The sequence below is a fragment of the Strix aluco genome, chromosome 3, assembly GCF_031877795.1.
Source record: "Strix aluco isolate bStrAlu1 chromosome 3, bStrAlu1.hap1, whole genome shotgun sequence".
In the NCBI taxonomy this organism is placed as follows: Eukaryota; Metazoa; Chordata; class Aves; order Strigiformes; family Strigidae; genus Strix; species Strix aluco.
Genome location: NC_133933.1, coordinates 57161621 through 57186804, shown reverse-complemented (window position 1 = coordinate 57186804; position 25184 = coordinate 57161621). Strand labels below are relative to the sequence as shown.

Sequence of the window (25184 nt, the reverse complement as noted above, 5' to 3'; positions counted from 1 at the left end):
TACAGGAAATATTGCTCCCTGGAGATACCACCAAAGTGGAAAAAAACAGTGTGAGGGGTGACGGTGCTGCTATAAGTATGTACATTCAAAAATCCCAGAGACACAGTAGGCAGAACTGTAGGTAATCAAAACACAACTAAACACTGAAATCACTGTAACTTAAATTTAAGAAAATTGGGGGTATTAAGATTTTCGATCAGACAGAACAGCAATAAAACTTAAGCCCTTAAAAAGTTAACATTATAGGTGAGAGGGAAGCCATCGACAAGCCCACGACAGCAAGAGGATCTTGCGGCTGCAGGTGTGACGCAGCCAGGGCTTGCACAGCACTTGCAATGGAGCAAACAGCCTTTCCCTGGACTATTTCCTGCCATGCCTACCACAACTTGCTCCTGTCAGAGTCAGCAAACTTGAACAAAGTTAAGAAAAGCAGCTTGCATCAGGTGTAGAAGATAAAAGGATCCAGCCATGTAGGTCTGGTTTTATCTACAAAAGCCTTGAAAAGAGGTAAGCACACACTCACCCAGTAGAGGGTAACATGTCTGTCTGTCGGTATCCCGAGGCACAGCAACCTTGTATTTTTTCCACACAACTTTTTTGTCTGTTTGAACGCTCATGATCAAGCCCCACTCTTTGAAAAACAGGAAAGTGAAGATGCAGAGGAAGTACACACTAGTTAGTACCCGCGCAAGAACTGCATGCTGGGATTCGAGGGGGAGGGAGGCACTGGTTTTCCTCAGAGGGTTTGACATTCAGTCACGCAGTGACTGACAAAACCATTCAGGAAACAAACCCTTTAAAAGCCTGCACATAAAAAAGTAACAGACTTCAGGCTAATTGAGATTTTTTTTTTTTCCTCTTTAAACACAGATATATACACTGCTTTGCTATTCCTTATGAAAACAGATGGACACTCCAGCTTTCAAAGCACCAGCAAATTAAATTCTAGTTACAGAAAACAGGAAAGAAGGTAGCAATTTTCCTTTTCTGTTCAAATGAACCTCTCTGGTCAAATACCACACTCATTTTAAAAATCTTAAATATTTTTAGCATTTATTCCGCAAAAAAGCTTGCAGTATTACCATAACACTTTTTCCACATGTTGGATAGAACGTGAAACCAGAACAACTCTGCAAGGTGATCATCCACATCTTTCAATGACCTTTCAAAAGAGCACAAGAAAATTTTAACATAAGATTTCAGCATAAAAAGGAACTTCTACAAATAAGTTTCCACGTCAAAAATTACAAACTCTGATTAGGCGTACCATTGTGTAGTAATTCCAAACAAGACAGACCACAACCCAGTAAAGCAAGTGGTTAATAATGCAAGGCTACGATAGCATCAGAGTTATTTTACAAGTCGTCCTTTAAACCATGTTTACCATTGACACAGAAGGAGAAAAAAAAAAAAATCAAGGTAAGATTTTTCTTTAAATTTTATTGAGGGCAGGAGCTGATCTTACTTTGTTTTGTGGTTTTGGTGGGGCTTTTTCCAATTTTAAGAATTTCTCAAAGTTGAAGCCTGCAAAATGCACAAAAAAGGAGTTTTGTTTCTGTGAATAAAGACAACCATACATTCGAGGGGCTAAATCAGACACATCCAAACATTTCTGTGGCCCACACAAACAAGAGCTATGTGGAAAGGTAATGAAGTTTTAAAGCTAGATTCCTATTTTTGAAACAAACAGTGATGTATTTCACCATAGCAAATATAAATATAAACCTTACTGTACTAAGCACTTCACAAGCACAAAGCAAACACACTTCCAACTCTACCAAGCATACAATGACAACTAGCAGGCAGTCATGAAGGTACACTAGAAGTCTTACCAACAGCACCTGAACTTCTTTTCTTTGGGTCTTGACAAGACTGGTCTGCATTCCCAAAGAGCGCTCTCCTGTTGACCCAATACCTCATCTCACCTTGGTCCCTGCCACTACCAGGTACGGCCCATGCACAAACGAATTAAGACTCTCTCCAGCAGACACTCACCAAGACTGAAGGATACGTACAAGTTTCAGGTGTTAACTAGTTTGTTACAACACTTCTGGGTTTCACTCCTCAATGAAGAATGGGTGTGTGGTCAGCAAGAGCAGTTAGACAAACACCAATCTCTGCCCCCATCAGTCTCTTGAACTTCAGCATGAAGACATTAGAGGGGCTGAGGGAAACCACTCATTCACCAGAGAGTTTCCAGAGGATCTCAGCTCTCAAGCTCTGCCTGCCATCAGCAACTACATCATGTACATTAGAGAAATCTCTTTCATCTAACAGCAAGTTTCACGTTGCAAAGCCAACATTTCAATAAGAATATACACTGAGAATATTTTTTAACTTAATAAAGAGGGGGTTTGGTTTGTTAAACAGTGCATCTTTTGTCTAAATGGAGATAGAATTATTAATGTTAGTTTCATGTCAAAAACTATCTGCAGAGAAGTTAACTTTAGGATGGCAAGAATATTTTTTTAAGCTACATTTTGAAGTGAAGCCTCTGCCAAAATCGGAAGTACTGGGTGTGAAATCCATACATTAACCACAGGAGCTGATAAGCAAGACAGAAATGGAAGCTTTTGGGCAAAGTAATCTCTGAAGAAGGCAAAAGAGGATTTTTTACTTTTTTTAAACAAACTCAAGAGTTCAACACGCTAGCACACACTCTACCCATAAACCACTTCATTCATTAGAAGATGGTCTTATTCCTACTACTACTGAATTCAATAGGCCATTCATTTAGCAGCTCTCTGACTGGAGTATGTGCTCTCTTTTATTCACTCTGGTGTTGACAGCAGTAATCAAATTTTGTACATACCACTGGCTCTATTATAGTTCAAAAGCAGCTGGCTGGCTGCCTAGTCTTCTTATCATCCTGTAAGATAAAAAGACCAGCCAAACAGACCAGCCGAAACTACAGTGGGTAGACAGTAAAGCCTAAGTAGAAGTCTAGTAAGTAGAAATCATGTGTTTTTATGCTTGTCCTTGTATTACAAAGCATGGTGAAGAACAAGGCTAGGCTTAACACATGACAAGCTTACTTTAATAGTTTTCAGAAGAACTGGAGCTTAAATGACAACTCAGTCCTTGTAGAAGAGAAGGTCTGAATGCTATACTTCATACATGAAACACCACCCATCAATAGCTCAGTCCATGCAGCAGGGAACAGGAAAGTACAGAAAAAGCATAGAGGTGGGGAAAAAAAAACCACAACAGAGAACTGTATCTGTTCATTTGAAGGTGAGCTCAAATACTTCAGATCACTTCTCTATCACAGCCCCAGCATATATGAAGTCAGCACTAGGTTCAAAGTAAAATTGAAGTTCACAGAGGCAAACAACAATGGGAGTGGAGGGCAACATCCTTTAATTATAGGAATCCCCTGTATGCAAGGCAGTCTAGAATCAGATTGGTTTCCATTTCTTCTTTGCCTTCTGGGAGCTTTCCAAGAGTCTTGAATGCCTTGACTCTGAGAAGAGGAAACTGGCTTTTTCACGGCCTCCCTCCTTCCAGCTTTGTTCCAAGTAGGGCCTGGTTAACCCTGCTCTGAACTTCCATTCTTCCAGACAAGTTTGCAGAGAAAGGCTTGTTTTACGGAGGAGGAAAAAAACAACCTATAGAATTTCTTATGGGAGCAGAACAAGGAGTTAGAGTTCTTCCTTCACCTTCCTTCTCCATCACACAAGAGACAAGAGCTTTCTCCTTCCTAGAGGAGGATCCCACTTTTCTGTAGGGTTCCTGTGCTACCTCTTGAGCCCTACCCTTTATAACACTGATATAATGAGCTTCTGGTTAAGTGCTTCTCATGCTGTGGGACATTAACACCCCACAATTTTGTTCAGGATGTTTTATTTCACCACAACAACATGACAGGACATTTTTTGGCTGGCCTGACAAACATGTTTTGAATTAGCAGACCACACAAGGCTTGCTTGAGCAAGCAAACAGGAGAGCTTAGAGGGCAATGCTAAGGAGAAGGATGCTGAAAAGGCAACAACAGACACTTAAAACAGAAGGTAATGTTTCAAGTGCTTGTTGCTTTTTGATGGAAACTGGTCATAAGTTTAACCCCTACTTTCAAGGAAACCCACAGCAACAGGAACTTCAGATGTTTAACAGTTTTTAGCACTTCTGTTGAAACCTCCTTTCACACAGCAGGTTCATGTCAGTATAAAGTTTTCTCCTGAAAAGGAAATTAGCAGTACAGTAAATGCCCTTGCTACCGTGGAAGAGGCAGAACAAACAATCCCTTTTTCTCTTGTATAGATACTGAAGGGAGTATTTTGAATGTAAATACTGAGAAAACCTGTGGAGCACATTATTCTTTCAAAAGTGTTGTTTACATTATAGTCATACCTGTGAAACCCAGCCATGACATACAACAAGACACCCGTTTCCAGCAGCCCAGAGGAGTGACAGCAGGTCCACTGGAGATGTAGGAGCCTTCTCCATTTTGCTTCTCATTTAAGATGCTGAGCACACCACCTGAAGCAAGGTTCCTGCCCATTAATGGGCACCTTTATAAAGCAAATCACAATGACAGATGCACGGGTAAACACTTGTGTGCTTGAATGCTGGGGTGTAATGTGCACTTCAGCAGGAGCCCTGTGCTGAGCCCCAAGTGACAGTATGCAATCCCAAGCACAGGAGAGGGACCATCACTTTTGCCACCCTGGCCCCTCCAAGCAGCTATCCTGCTGGTTTACAGTTCTCAGTACCACTTGCCCTGGCAGCAGTCATTGCCCTGCTGCATTGGGACAAACTGGGGAGCCTGGGCTCAGCCCAGAAGCCAAGTGGCTGTGAGAACTGCTGATGGGCAGCTCCACCCAGGACAGAGCACTGCCCTCAGCACACTCTGCAACAAAAGGCACTGCCTCCAAAATATCAATATATCAAATACTCAGAGCCCCACAGGAGACAGCTCCTGCATGGAAGGAGACTCCTCCTCCCTGTCCACCAGCTACAGCAGCAAAGTACTCACCATGTTCTAACTTTAGGTACCACAAAATAGGACAAAGAAGGGGCTAAAAGCTCTAGAAGCAACCCTTCTATCCACTCCCTATACCTATATATATACATACACACACATTATATATACATACTCTGAACAGCAACAGACCTTACTAAACCAACAGGAGCAGCCAACCCTCCCAGCTCTCCCCACGCAGACCAAGCAGGACTGTGTGGAGGTGTTGGGGTTCGCCTCAGGCTGGGCAGAAGGGAAAGACAGCCTAGAGGGCAGCTCTGGAGCAAGCACACAGACCTCTGCTTGCCAAAGCCTTCAGGACTTCACTGAGGACACCAATACCAGCCAGTGCTGCAACCACGGCCTTCATCCTGAAAACTGAAACTCTCATCTCCTACTGCTGGGGGAGAAGGAGGGGAGATAATCACAGTTAAATTTATCACAGGCACATTTCAACAGTGGTACAGTCAGACAAGGACTTGAGGCATTAGTGGTTAGCAGAGTGTCACTGACAACTGCAGATTCAAACATCTAGAAGTTTGGTTTTCTTTTTTAATGTCCTGCCATGACACATGGGTGATCAGATAGCACCCTCTAAGACATTAACTCTTCAGCCGTACCATTTAGACCACATTATTTATTTGTGTACTGCCAGTGAGCTATCACAAGTGTACATATTTATTACCAGTCTTTTTAAAATTAGCATTAAATTTTTCCCACCCGGACAGTCTACTTCCCTTCCCGTTTGCAACAATGTATTTTATTCATCCTTTTCCAAAACAAAAAGCCACAGAGAGCAAAGAAATGGACAGCATTGTGCAGAGCTGCTCTGCCTTCTGAAGGAACCATTACCAAAGACCTTTGGACTTCCCGCAGTCTCTTTGCTAGGGATGAGGAGTTTTGCTCACCAGGAAAAAAGGATCTTCAGAGCCTGCATTAGGAGCTCCAAGTCTTCCCATTCCTTCCCTGAAGAGCAAGAGTACTATAAAGAGCTCCCTAAGCTAAACAGGCTGTTTTTCCTAGCCCAGAAAGAAACCATCAGAGCAGAGACACCCTAAAACTAAGAAAAAAGTCTGCTCCCTATGGTTATATAGCTGACCGTAGGTGGCTCAGGGACAGCCTTCCTGCAAGGAGCTTCTTCTCCATTAGCACATTTTGACAAATACACATAAGAAGTTCAGCACGTTTGTGCCGGCTGGAGTTAGTCTTTAAAGAATAAATACAGCAATTACAGAGAGAAGACAGAGTTACATGTCCAACAGACACATCTCCAGTTAAACTTTCCACTCCCCAGAGGATAAACCTGTCTCCTGCCAAGGACCCAAGGCAAGCATCCCTCTTTCCAAAATAGCATTGCTGTTATCAGAGTCAAAAAAAAGCCAACCCAAAACATGCCTACTCAGCTCGGCAGGGGAAAGTTGCACGGGACCCGGCACAGCGATGCAGCGCAGTGCCCCAGGTGCACACACCCAGCCCAGGGTTCCAGCGCAGCACCAGGGCCCAGTCTGATGAGGATGGGAGCTGCACCACACTGCTCCTTCTCCTGCACAGTGCCAGAGCCGTGCCTCAATGCTTTTCAAACTACAGAAACCCCATCCTAAAATTACCTAGTCTGCTGCCACAGTATGAGGCTTTACTTTCATGAAAGACTCCTTTATCAAAAGAAAAACACACCCAAAAACCCCCCACAAAACATATGCTCTAGCAATCCTCTTTAAAGCCTCCAGTTAACTGCAGACTTACCATACCTCTTGTTAATTTGTCCCAATAGTTAAAATGCACTCACTGCTAAAAGCTTACACACCAATTCACAACCTTTAGCCACTGATGTCCTTTTAACAGCTACAAATTGCAAATCACTGTGTGTTTACTTAAGGTTGCCAAGACTGCAACAAGGCCAGAGAGCATATTTCAATAAATAATCCAATATCAGATGTTTTGTACTCTGCAAAGACTGCATTTAAAAAAAAAATCATTGCATCACAGTTGTTAGATACTAGAAGTGCATCATTAAAACTACTGCTAAAATTAATGCCCTTCTTTCTCCCCTCCCTTGCCAATTAGTATGGTAAGAAAAAGAGTAAAACCATGTCCTTTGTTAAATATTGAACCTACTGGAACCTGCAAAATAACTGATTATTAAACTAGTCTGAGGCTGAGGTCAGTTTACAGAGGACTATCATGCAGCAGCTATGGCAACACAGAGCCACCAAGCTGCACTGCCAACTAACAATGGGAATCAGATAAGAACAAAGAGCAAAGCAACAAACAGCATCAACCTGCTTTCTTAGGGCCATAGAAGCAGAATTAAAGCTCTCAGAGGGAGGGCTCTTCAGTTCAGCACAGCATTTTTGTGTATCAAGGGACTAGGGAAGGAGAAGAGTGTGGAAAAGATTACATGGCACAACTGAACCGTGACCTACAGGGAGAAAAGAACCACACAACTAAACAATAAAAAGCCTCAAGCCTCTCTAAAAGTAGCCGTACACACAAACACACATTCATAAGCAGACATCCAACAGCAGTGTAAAGATAGTGCACTTTATTTGGGAAAGGATGTGCACCTATCTCAAGCGACCTGCCCAGGTTCCCAAGCAGAGGCTGGGGACCAGCCCAGCCCACACATCAGCTGAAGAGGTTAAGTAATACTTGGGTTCAGAGGCACCTCACTCAGCTCCACACTAGCTAAGGAAAGCTCACACAAATCACCAGCAGAGACATGGTGAAAAGAGAACTAGGCAGTGACAAGCAGCTGATTCAATTTTGCAAGCCAGCAAAAGGTTGCGTGTTTATACCCTCACTTGTTTTCAAGAAATTTTCAGCGAGCTTTCTGTGCATATCCTTTGCAGGCTTCTGCCAGGTCAAATGGAAAACACTGGGCTCAGTTATTTAAGCTCAAGTGTGTGGAGGAGTAATTACCAAAGCTCCACTGGACAGAAGGATTGCATTCTTTTATTCTTCAAATGCCACCACCCACTAAGATATCATAATAAAACTCCCAGAAACCTTCTAAGCAAAGCCAGCATACATTGTGCAGAAGTTAGCCTGCAATCACACAGTACCCCTCTCAAAAACTCCATCTGTACCTCTCAAAGTACTATGGTACAGTGATGAGCTCTGCTACTGCTGCCACCACCAGCATGGCTTTTGTCATCAATGTAACTGTTAGTTTAATTTAAATCTTAAATCATGTGAAGGTTGAGATAGAGGCCACAGCTACAGTAAGTTCCAGGAAGTCTTCCTGTGCAAAACTGACCAGCAAATCACACACATTCCCAAGCCAGAAAAATGAAGCCCCAAAACACAATTCCTGCGATGCAACACATGCAGCCCAGTATTCCCACATAAATATGTAAATGATACACATGTACTAGCTGATTTTAAAGCAATTTGAGGGTTAAAAACAGATGTACACACTATAACAACGTTATTGGTCACCTCACTGAGGCATCACACCTTAAACTTGAAGTGTGAGCAGGCACCGTCTCATCCCTGGTCTGAACAGCAGTTTTTCTGCTATTTGTTCCCCACCACCACCCATTTTGTACTATCAGTTACAAAGCCATCTGACATTTACTGCAACAACCTTACAACAGGCTCAAGAAAGTTTCACATTACTTTTACAAAAACATTTTAAAGCCAAAGCCTTTAAATTCCAAATGAAAAAGGCAAATTAAGTGTCTTATCACTCCCATTTGAATAAACAATGACTGCTTTCATTATTTTAAAAATATGTATATAGTGAGTACACTCAGGATTATGAGTACATGAGTATGTAATATAAGTAACTTTAAATAAAAATTTTTACACCGAAGTAGATAGATTGAGATTCTGAAACACTGCAAACCACTCTGTGTTCAGGACCCTCACTCCATGCAGCAGATGGGCTTTTATAACCCCCCAATCTCCCTAGCACACGAAGCAAAGTGCTCCAAATGGCACACCACGTTTGCCAGTTTGTTCCTTACTTTGTCTTGTCTTTGATACTACCCTACTCACTTTTGTTGCTGCTACCAAGTACTGAGTAGGTTTTCTCATAGGGTTATTTTCTTACTATCTTAACTTCTCATTCTCAAGGGGCAACAAGGTGTTACTAAAAAGTGTGCCTCGTTTCTCTGCAGGCCTGTCAACACAGAGGCAAAAGACACTAACTACACAAATCTAATACTGAGTCAAGTGGTGTTAAGCTTGTTTAGAGGTGTACTTTCAGAAAAAGTCTGTATAGGTTTGTAAAACTCCAATATAAATAAAGGAGAAGAACAACAAAGCATATAAACAAGTCATACAGCAGTTGTAATTCAAACACACACAAGTGTGCAGCCCTCCAGGCTCTTTGTTACTCTGCCTTCAGCTTGCCTGAGATTTGAGCAGTTCTCAATAATACCTGCATTCAACCAGATGTCAGACTGTGTTCATTACCAATAATCTAATATCTAAGTGTAGTATTCCCAGTTATACTGTCATATAAACTCTATTATTTATGCACAGTTCCCTCATCCTAACTGTACTAGTTTAAGACAGTTGTATGAGTAAAGCATTATAAACCTTCATTGCTGCTTTGCCTTTTTTACTTTGTGCCATGATCATAAAATTAATCCTTTTTGCTTGTTTTCTTTTATCAGCTTGTAGGTGCTTTTGTTTGTTTGATTTTAAAAATCACTTTGAGCTCTGACACATTCCACTCCCTATAACAAAGTTTCTCACAAAAAAATCACTTTCTAATCACAAAAGTACTTCAGCTCAGCCACAGAAAAAAAAGTCAAACCCCTATTACATATTACTTCCATAAACATGTTAGGGAAAAAAAAAAAGGGGGATCCCCACAATAAAGACCTTTACTGCTTCAATTGTGAGATAAGCAACGCAGTTCAAGAGAAGGGTGGCAAGGTTCAGAAACAGAACTTTATACAGATGCAATTAAATTGTTTGTGATGTTACTTAACATAAAAACAACTATCTACCTTTGGTAAAACTTGTGCTACTGAGTGTATGCAAGGCCCTGGGAAAAGTAGCTCTAGTGTACATGCAGCTAATGACCACAAAGTCAAGAAGCTACATTACCCTGCAGTTTTTAGAAATCTACTTTGGCCTTAAATCCTTTACATCCAACTAACTGCCCCAGCTCTGCTGTTTTCCACCACCTTCCTTCCCACTTGCCTCCACGTACTCAATTAGTCCTCCTGCAAACAACATAAACTTCTGTTAAGGAAAGAAAAAAGAAATCAGCTCTCAAAGCAAAATCACAAGACAGATCATTCAGTCTTCTCACTCCCACATGATCATCAGGTGCTGTCATACTAACAACCTTGTACCTCCCATTCCACCATAATTAACTTCACCTTCCTCAACTTGTTCTACCCCTGAGCTATACAGCTGTTAATCGGGTTTTTTTGAGCTTCCATCAGGAGGGCAAACATGAGGGGGGAGAACATTGTCACAATAAATCTAACTTACACATGTCCCTACAATGGCATTTCGGCAGCCAGCTAGACCATGACTCATAATCACCCCCAACACAAGGTTTCTGGCTAAGCCCAGCTCAGCCACAGAAAGCTTTGCCAGCTGCATCTGACAAACAAGCCCCGAGAAGCGCCCAGGGCCTATCCCAACCAACCATCACTGCCTCCCCCAAGAACTGGAATTGCTTCACCACACTTCAAACTCTGTATTTCAGTATTTGGTTGAGTAGGACAACACAAGGATGCATGTCCAGCTGTAGACAGCAAGAACTTTGTGACAACAGGAACAGCCAGAGCTCCTTTCAGTCTCATGACCGTTCATTCAATTCGCCATGCCCTCAACAGGCAGTTTTGGCCAAAAACACCACGGACACTCTAATGATGTAGCTGATTTGCCATTTGTTCCACTGCTTCAGAAAACCAGTCTCAACAACAGCCTACTTCCAAACTAAAACCACTGCTCCGACCAGGAAGTCTGTGGGGAAGCCGTGCTGGGGCAGCGGTAACAACAGGAGGGAATTCCTCACATCTCACTTCTGAGCTACAGCATCTGGCTGTGACCGATTCTACAGCCCACCCACCCCTCAAAGGCCAAGGATGGATCACAGATGCAGTGAGCAGATCACAGAGCTTATTTGTATGCCTCCCCCCACCCCACCCCCCCCCCATCCCATCTTTTGTTACAGACAGAAGAGCCAAGAGATTTATCATGATTTGGGAAGATATAAAGCATGGTCAGGTTCTGCTGCTGCTGAGGAGCAGGAAGGTTCAAGCAGCAGCAGCAGTCCCAAAACCACACAGGACTTGGGAGGTGGAAATGGAGAAGCTGAGCACTTGCAATCCAGCCCACTGCTTACATAAATTATACAGGGCACCTACGGGAAACAGAAGTTTCAGAGCTTCAGCCAGGCTTTTTTCTGAAGGTAAAAAGGTCAAACTTTATTATAAACCTTCATGGCTAATACCACTATAAAAATAAGGAAGTTTCCATTTCATTTGCTTCAACTTGCTCTACCCTGGAAGTTCCCATTCCAGCATGCTGGCAGTAGTCTATAATCACAGCCAGCTGCAACAGGCTTTCTTCACTATCTGAAAAAAAATTAACAGATATTAAATTCCACTCTGAAGAGTGCTGTATCATCCTATAAAAAGGAGAAAAAACAAGACACATATCAGGATAATGTTAGAAAGGCTTGCTAAACATTGCAAGTACAAAATAGCCATCTTACCCACAACAACTTCCCAGAAATGCAGCAGAAGTGTTTTAGTACCATCAGCCTGAACAGAAGTACTCCAAGGTTATTTTGGAATAAGCCAAGTGTCTTTTAACATAGCTCAGGCTAGAAAACATGTATTGCCAAGATCCTCTTCATCAAAAGATCTTCTAGACAGCATCACTGTAACATCTAAGTACCTTCCAACCAAGCGCTGCAGAGAGTTTGGCCCTCTAGAGTCAGTCTCTCCTCCCTTTCTGGCACTGGAACAGAGCAAACATCAGCAAATGATAGACAAGGAAGGAGGGGGAGGGATGGATCACTGCACGTATACATCCCTTGTGTCTATATACAAAACCCATTACAAAAGTGGAAGCTAGGCAGACTAGAACAACTGTGTGTCTCATGTTTGCTTTAACATGTTATTGCCAGACCTCTGACTAGGATTTATGAACAATGCATGCAGGAAAGGGACAAAAAAAATCATAAAGCAATTATCTCTTGTCTAAAAAGCTGGACACACAGTGATGAACTTACAACACAGTACAAACAGAAACCACATACATGATGCTTAAAGGCTGAGAAGTTTCAGTTTTGACAAAGCCAAGCTCACAGGAGCAAGCCCAGCACAGCCACCAGCACAGAAGGGCACAAGCCTCCTCGGCTGGGTGGAGACCTCTTGCTGAGAGTGAAACTAAAATTTTCCAGCAAGTTCATGAAATCACCACTATCCCTGCTCATTCAGTGGAGCAATTCAAAACACAACTTTCACACTCACATACACAAGTAAGAAAGTACACAGGCAAGAAAGGAGACAGAAACATACAGAAGGACAGGAAAATATAGCTAGGAATTTCCAGATTCAGACTCTGACCACCAGAAGAAACATAGTACCAGAAAAACAATTACCAGCTTTTCTTCAGTATAGTCAGAAGGAAGCAGTGAATCTACCTGCATCTTCAGACATTGCATATATAAAAGAGAAACTGACGGATGTCAAAAATTGACGACACCCATGAGAAACCTTGGGAATTAACCTTACCAAGCATGCAGAGCAGCTGAACTCAACATCCATAAATAGTTATGAGAAGTGTTTGAGATTGCTTTTCATTTGAGATATCAGAGCTGGCCAGGAAAGGAGGGTGGCTTGGGGGTGTAGGGGAAGCAGGAAAGAAGTGGCAATAAATATTATCCCACTGAGGCTGGATCTCTCAATTCCCTCATTTGTTTGCCTGAGATGCACTCTTTTCTTGTCTGTACCTACTTCATGAAGTCTCTGACCACACGAAGCTAGAGCAGCAAGAACTTCCTTCATCTGCCACTTCTCTTCTGAACCTCTTTCCCACCTTATGAGCCTTTTTCTGGATGACTCAGGTTTACCTTTAGCTCAGTTATGGCATTGGTTTTTAAAAATAAGTGAATAAGCAAGAATACATATTCTTCACATGGCATTCTTTCATTCTGGAGGAAAATATTTCAGTCACAACCTAGAGAACCATTCAAGTCCGAAGGTAAATCCTGGGGGGAAAGAAAAAAATAATTTAAAAAAAATCAAAGGACCTTAGGGCAGCGTACACCAATTCTTATACCAAATTTCAGATGGTTTAGAAAAAAAAATAAAAGTCACCATGTTTCTATTAATTGTTATCATTCAAGGTTGTCAACAGTCATATATCCTATATCCCCAATGCCCAGAAGCCCCACGCACTGTCTGGATGTGCCAAGGAGGTAAATCCATCCCCTAAGAGTAGTCCAGCCACGTCAATGACGTACTCCTGAGCGTGCACCTATGCACTTGCTGGCTGCCTTCAAGTCACCCTTGATAGCTGGGAACAATGCGGGCTGGAGGTGGAAAAGCTCCCTCTGTCACCAGCTGGTATGTGTGGGGTAGGGATCAGGACAGGTTGCAAGAACTCCCACGCCAGCACATGATGGAAGAAGCACAGACACATGCTTCAGTATGAATTGAGGATTCACCATCCTCCCAAGCAACCAGGTGGAAACACCTCATTAAAGACAGACTTCTAAATCTCAGATCCACACACCACTGTGTAATTATTCTCAGCTTGAAAGGGTTGCACAATTTCTCAGGAATTTCAGCATTTCCAAGTAGAAGTCCCAGAAGGGAAAATATATATGTAGGTCTGTGTGTGTATATATATACACACAGGCATATACATCTACACATACCTCTGTCTCTCATCTTTAAGCATATACAACAAAGATGACAAAAACCCAACCCCACTGTATCTTGTTCCATCACTTAAAAAACACTGCCTTATTTTGTGGCTGTGAGAGGTGCGTAATTACATTTCTATTTACTTTACCATTCATTTTATGAGGGGGAGGGGTAGGAACTGGAGCATTTTTAAAATATGTCATTCCCTGAGGGCTGAAACTCATGAAACATGTTTTTTCAGAACTTGGAACTCCCTGGAACTCTCTCATCTCCATTCCCCTTACAATAACTTCAGTGGATACAACCCATCACCTTGCTTATCCCAGACTAACATATGTAGTATTTGGTATTTTATTTGAGCCATTTCTGCCACTTTGAGAGAAAGGCAACAAGATTTATACTAAGTTAGTCACAGGTGACACCTACCTACCCATTTATAACAAAAAACAAAATATAGGAACATACTAATCTTTGAAAGCTCTACCTTCTTGCAATTTTGAAGGCATTAGTCCACATCTGCAGTAAGAAAACAGAGAAAGGACCAGGAAGTCAGGGTAAACTGCTTTGTTTGTTTTCTTTTATGATTTGTTTGTTTTCTTGAAGAAGGCTAGACTATAGTGCTAAAGATCAAGGCTGATCTTCCTGGATGTTCTTGATATTTCCCCTAACAAAGGCACAGATCTGAGTTATGGATAACCTGAACATTACATGCATCTGTCAAGTCCAAGGTCTGTGACAATCAATAGCACAGAAAAGAGGCAAAGACACTACCAATTTTACAGTTTTCCCTTCTGACTACAAAAGAAGGAAAAAAACACTGTTCTGCAGTATAAACGGGCCTCAACTGCAGAGAAAATTCCTTTAAAAAACAATAGCTACCATTGTGATATGGTGACCCAAAATTATAATTATAGCATAAAGAGGTCTTTAGCACTTCGAATTTTAGCTAGATGTGCATCCTAAAGAACACCCTCCTCCCTTAACAGGATAAAAAAAAAAAATCTGTTTGATAAGGCGGTTCTCATGTTAGGCTGCATAGGTTGAAAAACATAGTTCAGAAAATTGTTAAACCTTTGAAATACACAGGGTCATCCACTGAAGGAACCCAAGACCCAGCACTCAGACTGGTAACAGGAGAGATGCACTACTGCAAGCCGTCTGCTCTATTGACAGATGGCACCCAACTGAAATAAAGAGGGTTTTAAAGTGATTCAGTGGTCCAAGAAATTCCACCAACTGAGAACCAAGTTCAGGAAAACTAAACACATGGAAAATTACAGCTGCTTCTTTCTCCCACCATCTCTCAGCAGAAATAACTGAGAAATAACAAGGTGGGGGAAAGGACAAATTAGTAGAGGGATGGAAGAACACCACACATTTAAGGGGGAAGAAAAAAAAAAACAACCACTAGCCATACTAAAATTCAGTACCCAGATGAGATTTAACTACAAAAATCAAGGCACTTCTTAAATAATGAAGTGGATCCAAATTTTAAACAAACTACAAACACACAGCTTCTATCAGTCAGTTCCATCACCCAATACCTGCTAGACACAACTGCTTACTAAACACTTCATACGTTATTTGTAGAAACTGCTTTTTTTTTTTTTTTTTACAGCCATTGTGCTTTTATATCAAGTTGGAAGAGGCTTCTAAGGCATTCCAAGCATTTCCACCTACTCCACTTGTTATGCATCAACTGATCCTTTTGGGCTAGGAAGCTTGCTGAGAAGTCATCTCTTGGGATTAAATTTTAACAGACCATGTTACATTTGCATTGGTCTGGTTAATGAAGAAATGACTGGCAGAGGGTATAATATCCTGTCATGAATTTTAATTGCCTACAGACCATTAAGCTTAGCCCTACCTTCCCACCTGAAATGATCCACACAGATAATTTCTCCCTCAACCTTACATAGCACAGCTGGCGTTTCATTGAGCCCACTGCTGTGCCCATGAATGTGCCATGTATCCTACAGTGGGTGAAGTGGAGCAGTGGGTCAAGTGTGACCCACACACAGAGGAGCCAAGGTGGGTGCGAAGCTGGAATTACTCTGCCCTTACTCAATTGAAGAATTCCACCTGGCAACACCATGGCCACTGTAAATCAAGTCATTTCTAGCAGCCAGCCCTGTTCTGATTTTTACAATCTCCATCCCTCTTCTAGATTTGTCAAACTGTTCTTCAAAGTGAATTATTTCTCATCCCTGACGCAGGCTCCCCCTCCGCCCGGGCAGGTTGCCATGCGAGAACAAGGCCATTCTGAAAGGAGAGTCAACTCAGAAAAATTAAGGAAAGGAAACGAGCACTCTTTGAATCTCTCCATGAAACAAAGAATTTCACTTCAACTGTAAAGTGAGAACCTTTCCTTCTACAGCACATTGATGCAAATAATAATAATAATATGTAAATTAATAAAAATAATAATAGCTCTACAGAGAGATCTGGACAGGCGGGAGCAATGGGCTAAGGCCAACTGTAGGAGTTTCAATAAGGCCAAATGCCGGGTGCTGCACTTGGGTCACAACAACCCCCAGCAGCGCTACAGGCTTGGGGAGGAGTGGCTGGAGAGCTGCCAGTCAGAGAGGGACCTGGGGGTGTTGATTGACAGCCGGATGAACAGGAGCCAGCAGTGTGCCCAGGTGGCCAAGAAGGCCAATGATATCCTGGCTTGTATCAGAAATAGCGTGGCCAGCAGGGACAGGGAAGTGATCTTACCCCTGTACTCGGCACTGGTGAGGCCGCACCTCAATTACTGTGTTCAGTTTTGGGCCCCTCACTACAAAAAGGACATTGAATTACTCGAGCGTGTCCAGAGAAGGGCAACGAAGCTGGTGAAGGGTCTGGAGCACATGTCGTACGAGGAGCGGCTGAGGGAACTGGGGTTGTTTAGTCTGGAGAAGAGGAGGCTGAGGGGACACCTCATCACCCTCTACAACTACCTGAAAGGAGATTGCAGAGAACTGGGGATGAGCCTCTTTCATGAAGTAACAAGATATAAGACAAGAGGGAATGGCCTCATGTTGCACCAGGGAAGGTATAGACTGGATATTAGGAAGCATGTCTTTACAGAATGGGCTTTTAGCTGTTGGAATGGGCTGCCCAGGGAAGTGGTGGAGTCCCCATCCCTAGAGGTGTTTAAGAGTCAGGTTGACATAGTGCTGAGGGATATGGTATAGTTGGGAACTGTCAGTGTTAGGTTAATGGTTGGACTACATAATCTTCAAGGTCTTTTCCAACCTAGATGATTCTGTGAAATAACAAAACTGTTGGTCTGTTCCAAGTTAAAGCTGAGGTCAACTTACAATTTATGAAAAACCTTTAATAAGGTCTACAAAATACAACTAATCTAATGGATTCTAATCTAATGGATCTAATGTTTCACTGAAATTTGAGGAGGTACAAAGCTTTTCCCCTGTATAAAGAGTTTTTAAAATAAAGGTCTGATCAAATAAATGACAATCCATAACACAAAGATGCCTTTGTAGAATCACACGTTGCCAGATTCAACTCTCAACATCCTTATTCAGCATATTTTATATGTTGGCTGTTTTTTAATACACTCTTTTGCAAAGAAGCCACTAGCTTTACATGGAGCAGACTGCAAGATTCTGAAAGATTTCCTGCCAAACCTCTCCTACACTACAGTGTTAATTCACCATATAAATATTCAAAGATATTCTTGAGTAACTGCCATAAGGGAACACTCTCTTCCATGTCTACACAGCCACATCTGTGCTTAACTCACTGCACTAACACTCTGCCCTAGGATAGAAATGCAAGGTCAGGTTCTACAAATTTGAGAATGGGACAAAGTTCCACTAAGACACAAAAAAAAAACTCCCAAGAAAAAGCAAGTGATGTTAGTCACCCCAGGACGCTTTTATCCCTTGTTATTTAGCTGCCTAGAATAAAGCAAGAAGCCCGAAGTTTTCCTTGTAGATGAATCATAAAGCTCCCTTTGGCTACTGCTTCCACAGTTTTTACCCAACAATCCAAAGACAGACCTGAAAAAATTCATGTCAGGGTGAGTTTCTATACGAATATTTGCAAGGGGACAGATGGAAAGGCAACCACCCTATACTTCAAGAATTCCTCAGATACTGACAAAAACACCAGAAGACCATAAAAAGAGATTATGATATGACATCACAGCTAAGAAGGGAAAACAAACAAGGCTAAAGATAGCCATCCACATCTTTCACAGCTGATGACCAGGTCAAGCACTATACACACATCAGCTCAAAGCTAAATTAAGTTTGGGAACGGACAGGCTTGTTTTACACTAAACACAGAGTCTGGGAGATGGGAGTAGGCATGAAGTAAAAAAAATGTAAGATCAGATGCCATTTTGTTCACATTTTTCATCCATTGTCAGCAGGGAAATCTTTCTCATTTTAGAGATTAAAAAACAAAGAACACGAGGTCAAGGTGATATTTTGCACCATTATTTCACCTAGCTTTACATTCAATAAATATATTTTCCTTGAGGATGTAATTTTAAAATAAGTCTCTCTTGCATATATATTTTTACCTGAATGGGAATTTAAAATAAATCATCTTTTTCAAAATTAAATATGTGGTTATTCATATTTTAGTTGTTTATTCTACAGAAGGAGTTTTGAAACAGGACTTTAAGAAATTAGTTGAAGCTGAGAGGACTTGTTTAACTAGTTCCACTTATTATGAAAAAAGACAAATTATAATCATTGGATCGGCTCTTGCTAAGTTTTTAGCAAAAAAAAAATCCACTCACCACCCTTCATTATTGAGATATAATTAAACCTGCTTGCTCTTACTTTGCAAAAATGGTAGAACAGGAGGTCACCTATTTATACTACCAATATTTAAATACACAGCAGATGATTGTTTGTAATGAGCTGGATGACTCTGGAAGATGTGATCTAGCTGACCCACCCCTCCTCAGCTGTACTCTTGTCATTCTAAGTCCTGCAGAAGGGAGTAGAAAAAAATGGCTAAAGACTGTTAAGGAAATAATTCTATATATAATAAAAAAAATTTATCTTGCCCCCCTAAAGATAGTCAAAGGATGCCTTAGTTAAAAATACTAATTTAACCAGAAATTCTCTTTTGTTCCTGTTTTGTCCGCTAATTGAATACAAATGTTTAAAAGTAACAGTCTGCAAAATAGGTTTTATAACTCTTATCTATATCCACCTAATACAGAAGGGGCAAACTGTATATCATACACTAATTCTCACTGAAATTGGATTTTACAATTTGCCAGATTTTCAAAAAAGTCTTTCATGATACCTTGCAGATTCCAAACTGTAGCGGAGTTCAATTTATTCATCCAAAAAAGGAGAGAAATAAAAAGAAAGGGAAAAAAATGTATTCTCTACTAAGTATCCTACAATACAGATACAAAGCAGCTAAAGAGACGAGTCCCACACAATTCACACACATTATTTTTCCCCTACTTACAGCACACTGCATCCCAGATAACAGATCCAGGTCAAAATCCATCCCAACAGCCACAGATTCTCAGCAAGATCAAACATAATTAATTCAATTGCTTTTTAAAGACTTCCAGTAACATTAGTTATCATAATTACAACTCATCTACTCTGTCAGCTGATAACCTTTTGGCTCTGCTAAATTCAGGAGAGCCAAGAATGTATTATTTCCTTTTCTTCATTGTACTGTAGATGAGACTTGAGCCCCAAATGTCTACAGGCTCTTTACATTTTTCTGGCAGCACAAGGGGTTCTTAACAGGATAGCGAGTTAAGGTCCTTTTTGAGTGCTGGAATAGTATGAAAGGAGCCTTATTGACAATGAGAATACCAGGCAGACATAGTATCTTGAGAGGAACAAAAACCCTTTTTCTGCCTTCTGTCCTCAAATCACTAGGAGGAGAAAAACAATTGTGTGCATTTTGGTATAAAGGGAAGAAAGTGTCAGTTTAGTGCACATAAGGACCCAAATCCATAAGACAAGACTTTTCAAACTGCAGGAAACAGTTACAATTCATTTCACAATTTTTCTCCTTCCCATACCCACAGAAATTATGCAAAATATGTTCATAATCAGGTTGCACTAATCCTAGGCCACATAAGTTTTTGTTTCAGATGACCACTATAGTACATTAGCATCTTCCAACAGTGCAGTACATCAGAACTCATGTTCTTTAACCCCTTCCTTCTTTCCCCAGGCAGCAAAATGGAGTTCAACTGAACATTACATTTTCATGTATTTTTATTATATGGGGACACAGGTATAAGTTAACAACAGAGAATGCAGGGACAAAATAAGAAGCTGTAACAAAAGGTGGTGAGAACTAGTGTGGAAAATAAATCAGCAAGACATTTCCTAAGCAGTCTTCATTTCTCTTAGTCAATTATCTTAACATTATATAGACATAGCCCATTTTCACCACCTGGCTAATGGTTTCTGCTCCATCCCAGTTCCCCCCGCCCAACAGCAGCAGAGCAGTGCTGTGGCAGAAAGGACATATCAGGACTTCCAAAGCAGCAATTGGCAGCAAATTCCTAGCTTTCATTTTTATGTCCAAATCACCCTAGAACGAAAACTTCCATGCAAGTACATTACCCAATGCGAATTATTTTTTCCTAGCCAGCTCCAATGGTGAGATTTGCAGCAGATCCTATTTTCTCCAAAGGCTGTCCAGCAGATTTGGACTAGTTCTGAGAGGACTTCACTGTCAGCCACAGACTTAATCCTGAAACTAAATTTAATCACCTAAACTAAGGCCACCGAATCCTTTAAGGATGAATACAACAGCCCAAAACCTCTTAACATTGTACTGGAAAGAGACAGTAAAAGCAAATTTGACATGCCTACAAAAAGGCCAGGGTTTCTGGGACCCTTCACTGCTTCCATGCCAGTTCTCAGTGCTAAAGGCACCCTGCCCATTTAATAGACAAAGAAACCACTACATCACATGTGACATTTTGCCCAGGACACCAAAAATTATGGTCTCTATTCATAAAGCCACAAACTATAGGATCCACCAGGTATGACATGCTCCTCTTCCTCTTCTACCCCAGTTCATGTTGAAGAAAATTTATTCTGCCTCAGAATTGGGCATTACACGCTAGAGTGATCCCTGACCTAGCCCAGTAACACCTAGTTTAGGTGTAGCATCAAGTGAACATGTGAGAGACAGTTTCAAGAGCAATATTAAAGTAGCTGCAAGAAGCAGGAGCTACTGCAATGTGAAAGTGCCCTGAAGCAGAAGTACCACACTCACATTCCTCTAAGGGGCAGGTACCTTCCTCAGCTGCACTTACAGACACAAGGCACATCCCACATGACTCCTGTGGGAATTTAGGAGCCCCAGATGACAGCAACCTCACCCAGGAAGTCACCAAAAATCAGACCTCAACCACGCCAACCACAGCATGCTGCAGAGTTCACTTCATGTGATTGACTATATTATATAAATGAATGCAAAGCAGAGATCATACAGCTAGGATGCATTTGACCAGGATACCCCTCAATAACGCCCCACAAGCACACTTACCACCTCAATGCCAGATGCCATAGCACCACCATGCCCGAGCTAACACACTCTGTACTGTGCACACCCTGCATCAGAGCTCAGCACCTGCTGATAGCACCAGCCAAACTGAGGAAAGAGCTTTCCAAACAGATCTCCCATGTTTCCGCAGGCAAACATGGACTCGATTTCTTGTCAAAAGGATCCATCATTATCTATGTGGTGACATAACTCCCCTCTATATACAGCCCTAAGCTCCCCTTCTTTCTAAGCATCTCAATTATTTGGACTCTGACAGCAATATAAATTTCAGGATCATTATCTCATCTCAGGTAAATGACTACAGCAATGACATCCCTCTTTTACCTGCCGTGGGTTTTTGTTCAAAGATTTATCAAAACAGTCCCTGTGCCCAGGCCAGCCCCCCTTGGAACACAGTGGCTGTTTATCATGATAACACTATGTTCTTGTGACCATCAACAGGGGTAGTGGTCAGATGGTTGCTAATACCAGCAACAGAAGGGTTTGTTTTGGTTGTTTTATTTTTGGGAAGGAAAAGGAAAGCAATGCTCCCTTTCTCCAGCTCTTGATTAATGACCTCACAATGTCTTTCTCCTGGGAAAAATATCAAGGCTCACTGCAAGTCTGCTCTTCAGCTTCAACCAGCGTCTTTCAGCACCAAGTTTTGGTACCGATGCCTCAGTGTCAGCTTCAGCAGACAGACAAGCTTCTTAACTCCTTTTTTCAGCCTTGGACGTGATCAACAACACTTTTTAAGAAATGCATACAAACGCTCTCTCCCTCAGAACGTGCTGGGGTTTAGCTGACATTAAGAAACACCCTCAATGCTCTCCGGCCCCTCACACTCTTCCTGGCATGTGTTCTCTCTGTGCGATACATCAGGAATAGGCCACATCTCGCCCCGCACTGTGGCCTGGTGCTTAAGGCAATGGTCAGTGGTTTGTACCCTTTGAAAATTTGAACTGGTATTTCAAGAGCAACAAGTCAGCATGAGGCCTCTAATTAAGAGGCAATTACAGGAAAGATGGGCACCACCCCAAATTCCCCCCTCCATGACTGTGTTTTGACAAAAGTGACCCCAGTACGTTTTTCACTCTGCTGGTGAGCCGAGGCCCTGGGCACGGCCCGGGAACAGGGTGCTGCACGGGCTTCAGCCAGCAGAGAGGCCTCACGGCTCCCTCCAGCCATGCAGCATTTCTGCACCAGCACCCTTGCAAACCGCTCAGCAACTTCAATGGCAAACTGTAGCTGTTCAATTAAGTTTTGAGGAAGATGCCTTAAAACACCTAGACCCTTTGTAGATAGCTACGGTCTCTTCCCCTACTCAACTGCTCTGGTAGCACCAGGCCCTTGAGTTTGTCAGTAGTTACTGCCCTCAGCTCGTTTTCCACTCAGTCTTCTCTGTACAGATATGCATACAGGTATCTCTGCAAACAACCCTGTCTTGATCAGAGAAGATGATCCAGAGCAGCAGATAAATCCTCAAGGAATGCTTTTTTCCCCTCCCTGCAAATGCCTGCCAGGCTAGGGAGGCAACAGGGTTCAGCAGGAAAAGAGTTATGACATTTTCCACCTGTTTCACTAGATTTTTTAGACTGTCTCAAACTGCCTTCTGTTCACAACAGAGAAGATGCTGCCTGAAAGATGGGAGCATGGGGGTCCCCAGCTGTAAGCACACAACCCTGCCACATGCCAGGACATGTTCCAGGGCAGCAGGAGCCAGGACTGCCACATTCGTCTTTTCACCCTTCCCTCATATCGGGATGACATCAAGGAAGGAAAAAAGCCTCTCCAGCTCTTTCGCTCTTCCCCCCACACTCTGTGCAGCACACACTGAAGCAGCTACTGCAGTTTTCCTCCAACTGAAGAAAAATCATGAAGCTTAACAAGGTAGAGGAAGAACAGAGTGCACACACACACACAAAAAAAAAAAGGGAGCGCAACTGCTGGGAAGAACGGAAGTATGTTTTGCATAAAACAAGTTTCGGGGCTTCTTAGTTTATTTTGGATAATTATTTTTAAACTGCATATCATGTTCAAAAGTTATCCTCATACTTGGAACTGAACAGGACATCTATTTTTAAATATTATTCATTGTCACAAGTCATCCCCAGGGACAAGACAAATTATAATAAATCAATGCCACAAACAATTACAAAGTCACCCTGGCTGTAAATTAGCCTGGTTGGCCATTCTATATTGTCATCGTGTTTTACATGAATCTCTGGTTTGTATGTGCAACAGCACCTTTCTTGTGTAAAACAGACTACATCTCATCTGACTCGAGATCCCACATTTTACCTCCAGTTATTCCAAAGCATCTTCTTTCAACCCCAAATTCTGCCAGCCCGACAAGGTGTGTATAGCAAAGCAAGTTTATACACTCAGGCAGTAAGCAGGCTATAGTATTTTATGTTTATAACATGGAGGCTCAAACTGAGAAGTATCCCAGTCTCACAACTGACAGTAGACCAGCATTAGTGCTAACAGGAGATGGATGAGCAGAGAGTTTGCTTCTGTCCAGTACACACTATTCCAGTTTGGTCCTTCTATTCTGGGGGCTGCTTGGTTTATACTGCGTGACACATTAAAATGGCATTTGTTACCACAGAGACTCTCCCACTTGATGTCTCACACAGGCCAGACCACAGGACCTCACCTTTCCCACTGCACTCCTGGCATTAATTTCACTGTTTCTCTGAAAGGGAATACGACTCCCAAACCAGCAATCAAGGGGTGATCACCCCACAAAAGGAACCTGTTTTATGAGACCAGCTACTGCTCTTTCCTCCCATTGCAGCCCCTCACTTAAGGGAAGCAAAAATGTTTAAGTGAACACAATTCCCTTTCTTTACAGCTATGGTACCCTATGACACATCAAGAGCTCTGTCACACCTCAACCCATGTTGTGTGTCTCACTCAAAATTAACTGATCTTTTAAACCAGAGATTTTTGGGGATTTTCAATTAGGAAGATTTTGTTTGTTTTTTAAAAAAAAAAATCAAAAAAGGTGGGTTCTGTCTCTGCATTTTCTTCATGAACACACCCAATACTGTTAGTCACTGTGTAAGCAAAGTAACTAGTATCCTTAAACAATGATGAAATATTTAACACTGCCTGCTGAGGAGGTTATTACCATGTAGTGACAGAAAACCCACTCCAGCAGATTACAGGTAGAGGAGAAGGTGTCAAAGAAGCCAGGAAATTCTTAGCTCGGAAAGATTTAGAAAGATGAATAGCTTTCATGACCTAGCATGGAAATTATTTCCCCTTTTAAAACAAACATGAACAAGAAAATACAATTTACATGGAATTCATTAACTTCAAGTTTCCTAAGTTTTAGAACCACTTACTTCATTATAGGCTAAATGAAAACCTTTCTAAACAGCTGCTTTAGATCAAAAAAATAAAATCTAAAATTTGGTTCTTCTCAGGTCCATGCCCCACTTCTCTAGAGAAGGATCTACATAAAGACCCCAAGAAGTCAGTCCTGAGACCTCATAGCAGGTTCTCATGCTCCCTCCTGCCATGCACACATGGACATATGGGAAAGATGCAGACAGTGCATTAATCCTTTTGGCATAAAAAGGCATTTTTCCAAACTCTGAAGAGGTGTTATTCAAAGAGAGTCTCTGCTGAAGGACTGACAAGTAACAGACACCACCGCAGCTGATGCAGCAGTCACTCCTCCCCTGCATCTCAACAGCTCCGTGAGTCTCAACTGATCTAGTTTTCTTCGGATCAGAAAGGACCAAGAAAAGCATCTACATGGAAACATGCTGCAAACTGAGGCCATCAGTTTCCTAGTATCCATAAACAGAAAAAAAGTTTTCCCAGCATGATGCACCTGGACATTTGAAGCTTCTTGC

At 41.9% G+C, this 25184-nt stretch overlaps 1 protein-coding gene across 5 annotated transcripts in view; it reads right to left on the bottom strand.

Annotated features, from left to right (window-relative positions):
• UTRN (utrophin) overlaps window positions 1-25184 on the bottom strand; it is a 387283-nt gene that overhangs the window by 351663 nt on the left and 10436 nt on the right. For 2 of the 5 annotated variants that reach the window (XM_074818670.1, XM_074818674.1), the window contains exon 1: window positions 524-622. The exons of the other annotated variants lie outside the window; for them this stretch is intronic. In XM_074818670.1, the coding sequence (XP_074674771.1) occupies window positions 524-617 (94 nt within the window). In that variant the 5' untranslated portion in view covers window positions 618-622. Of the gene's footprint in view, window positions 1-523; window positions 623-25184 lie in introns of those variants that run through there. 5 annotated transcript variants of the gene reach the window in all.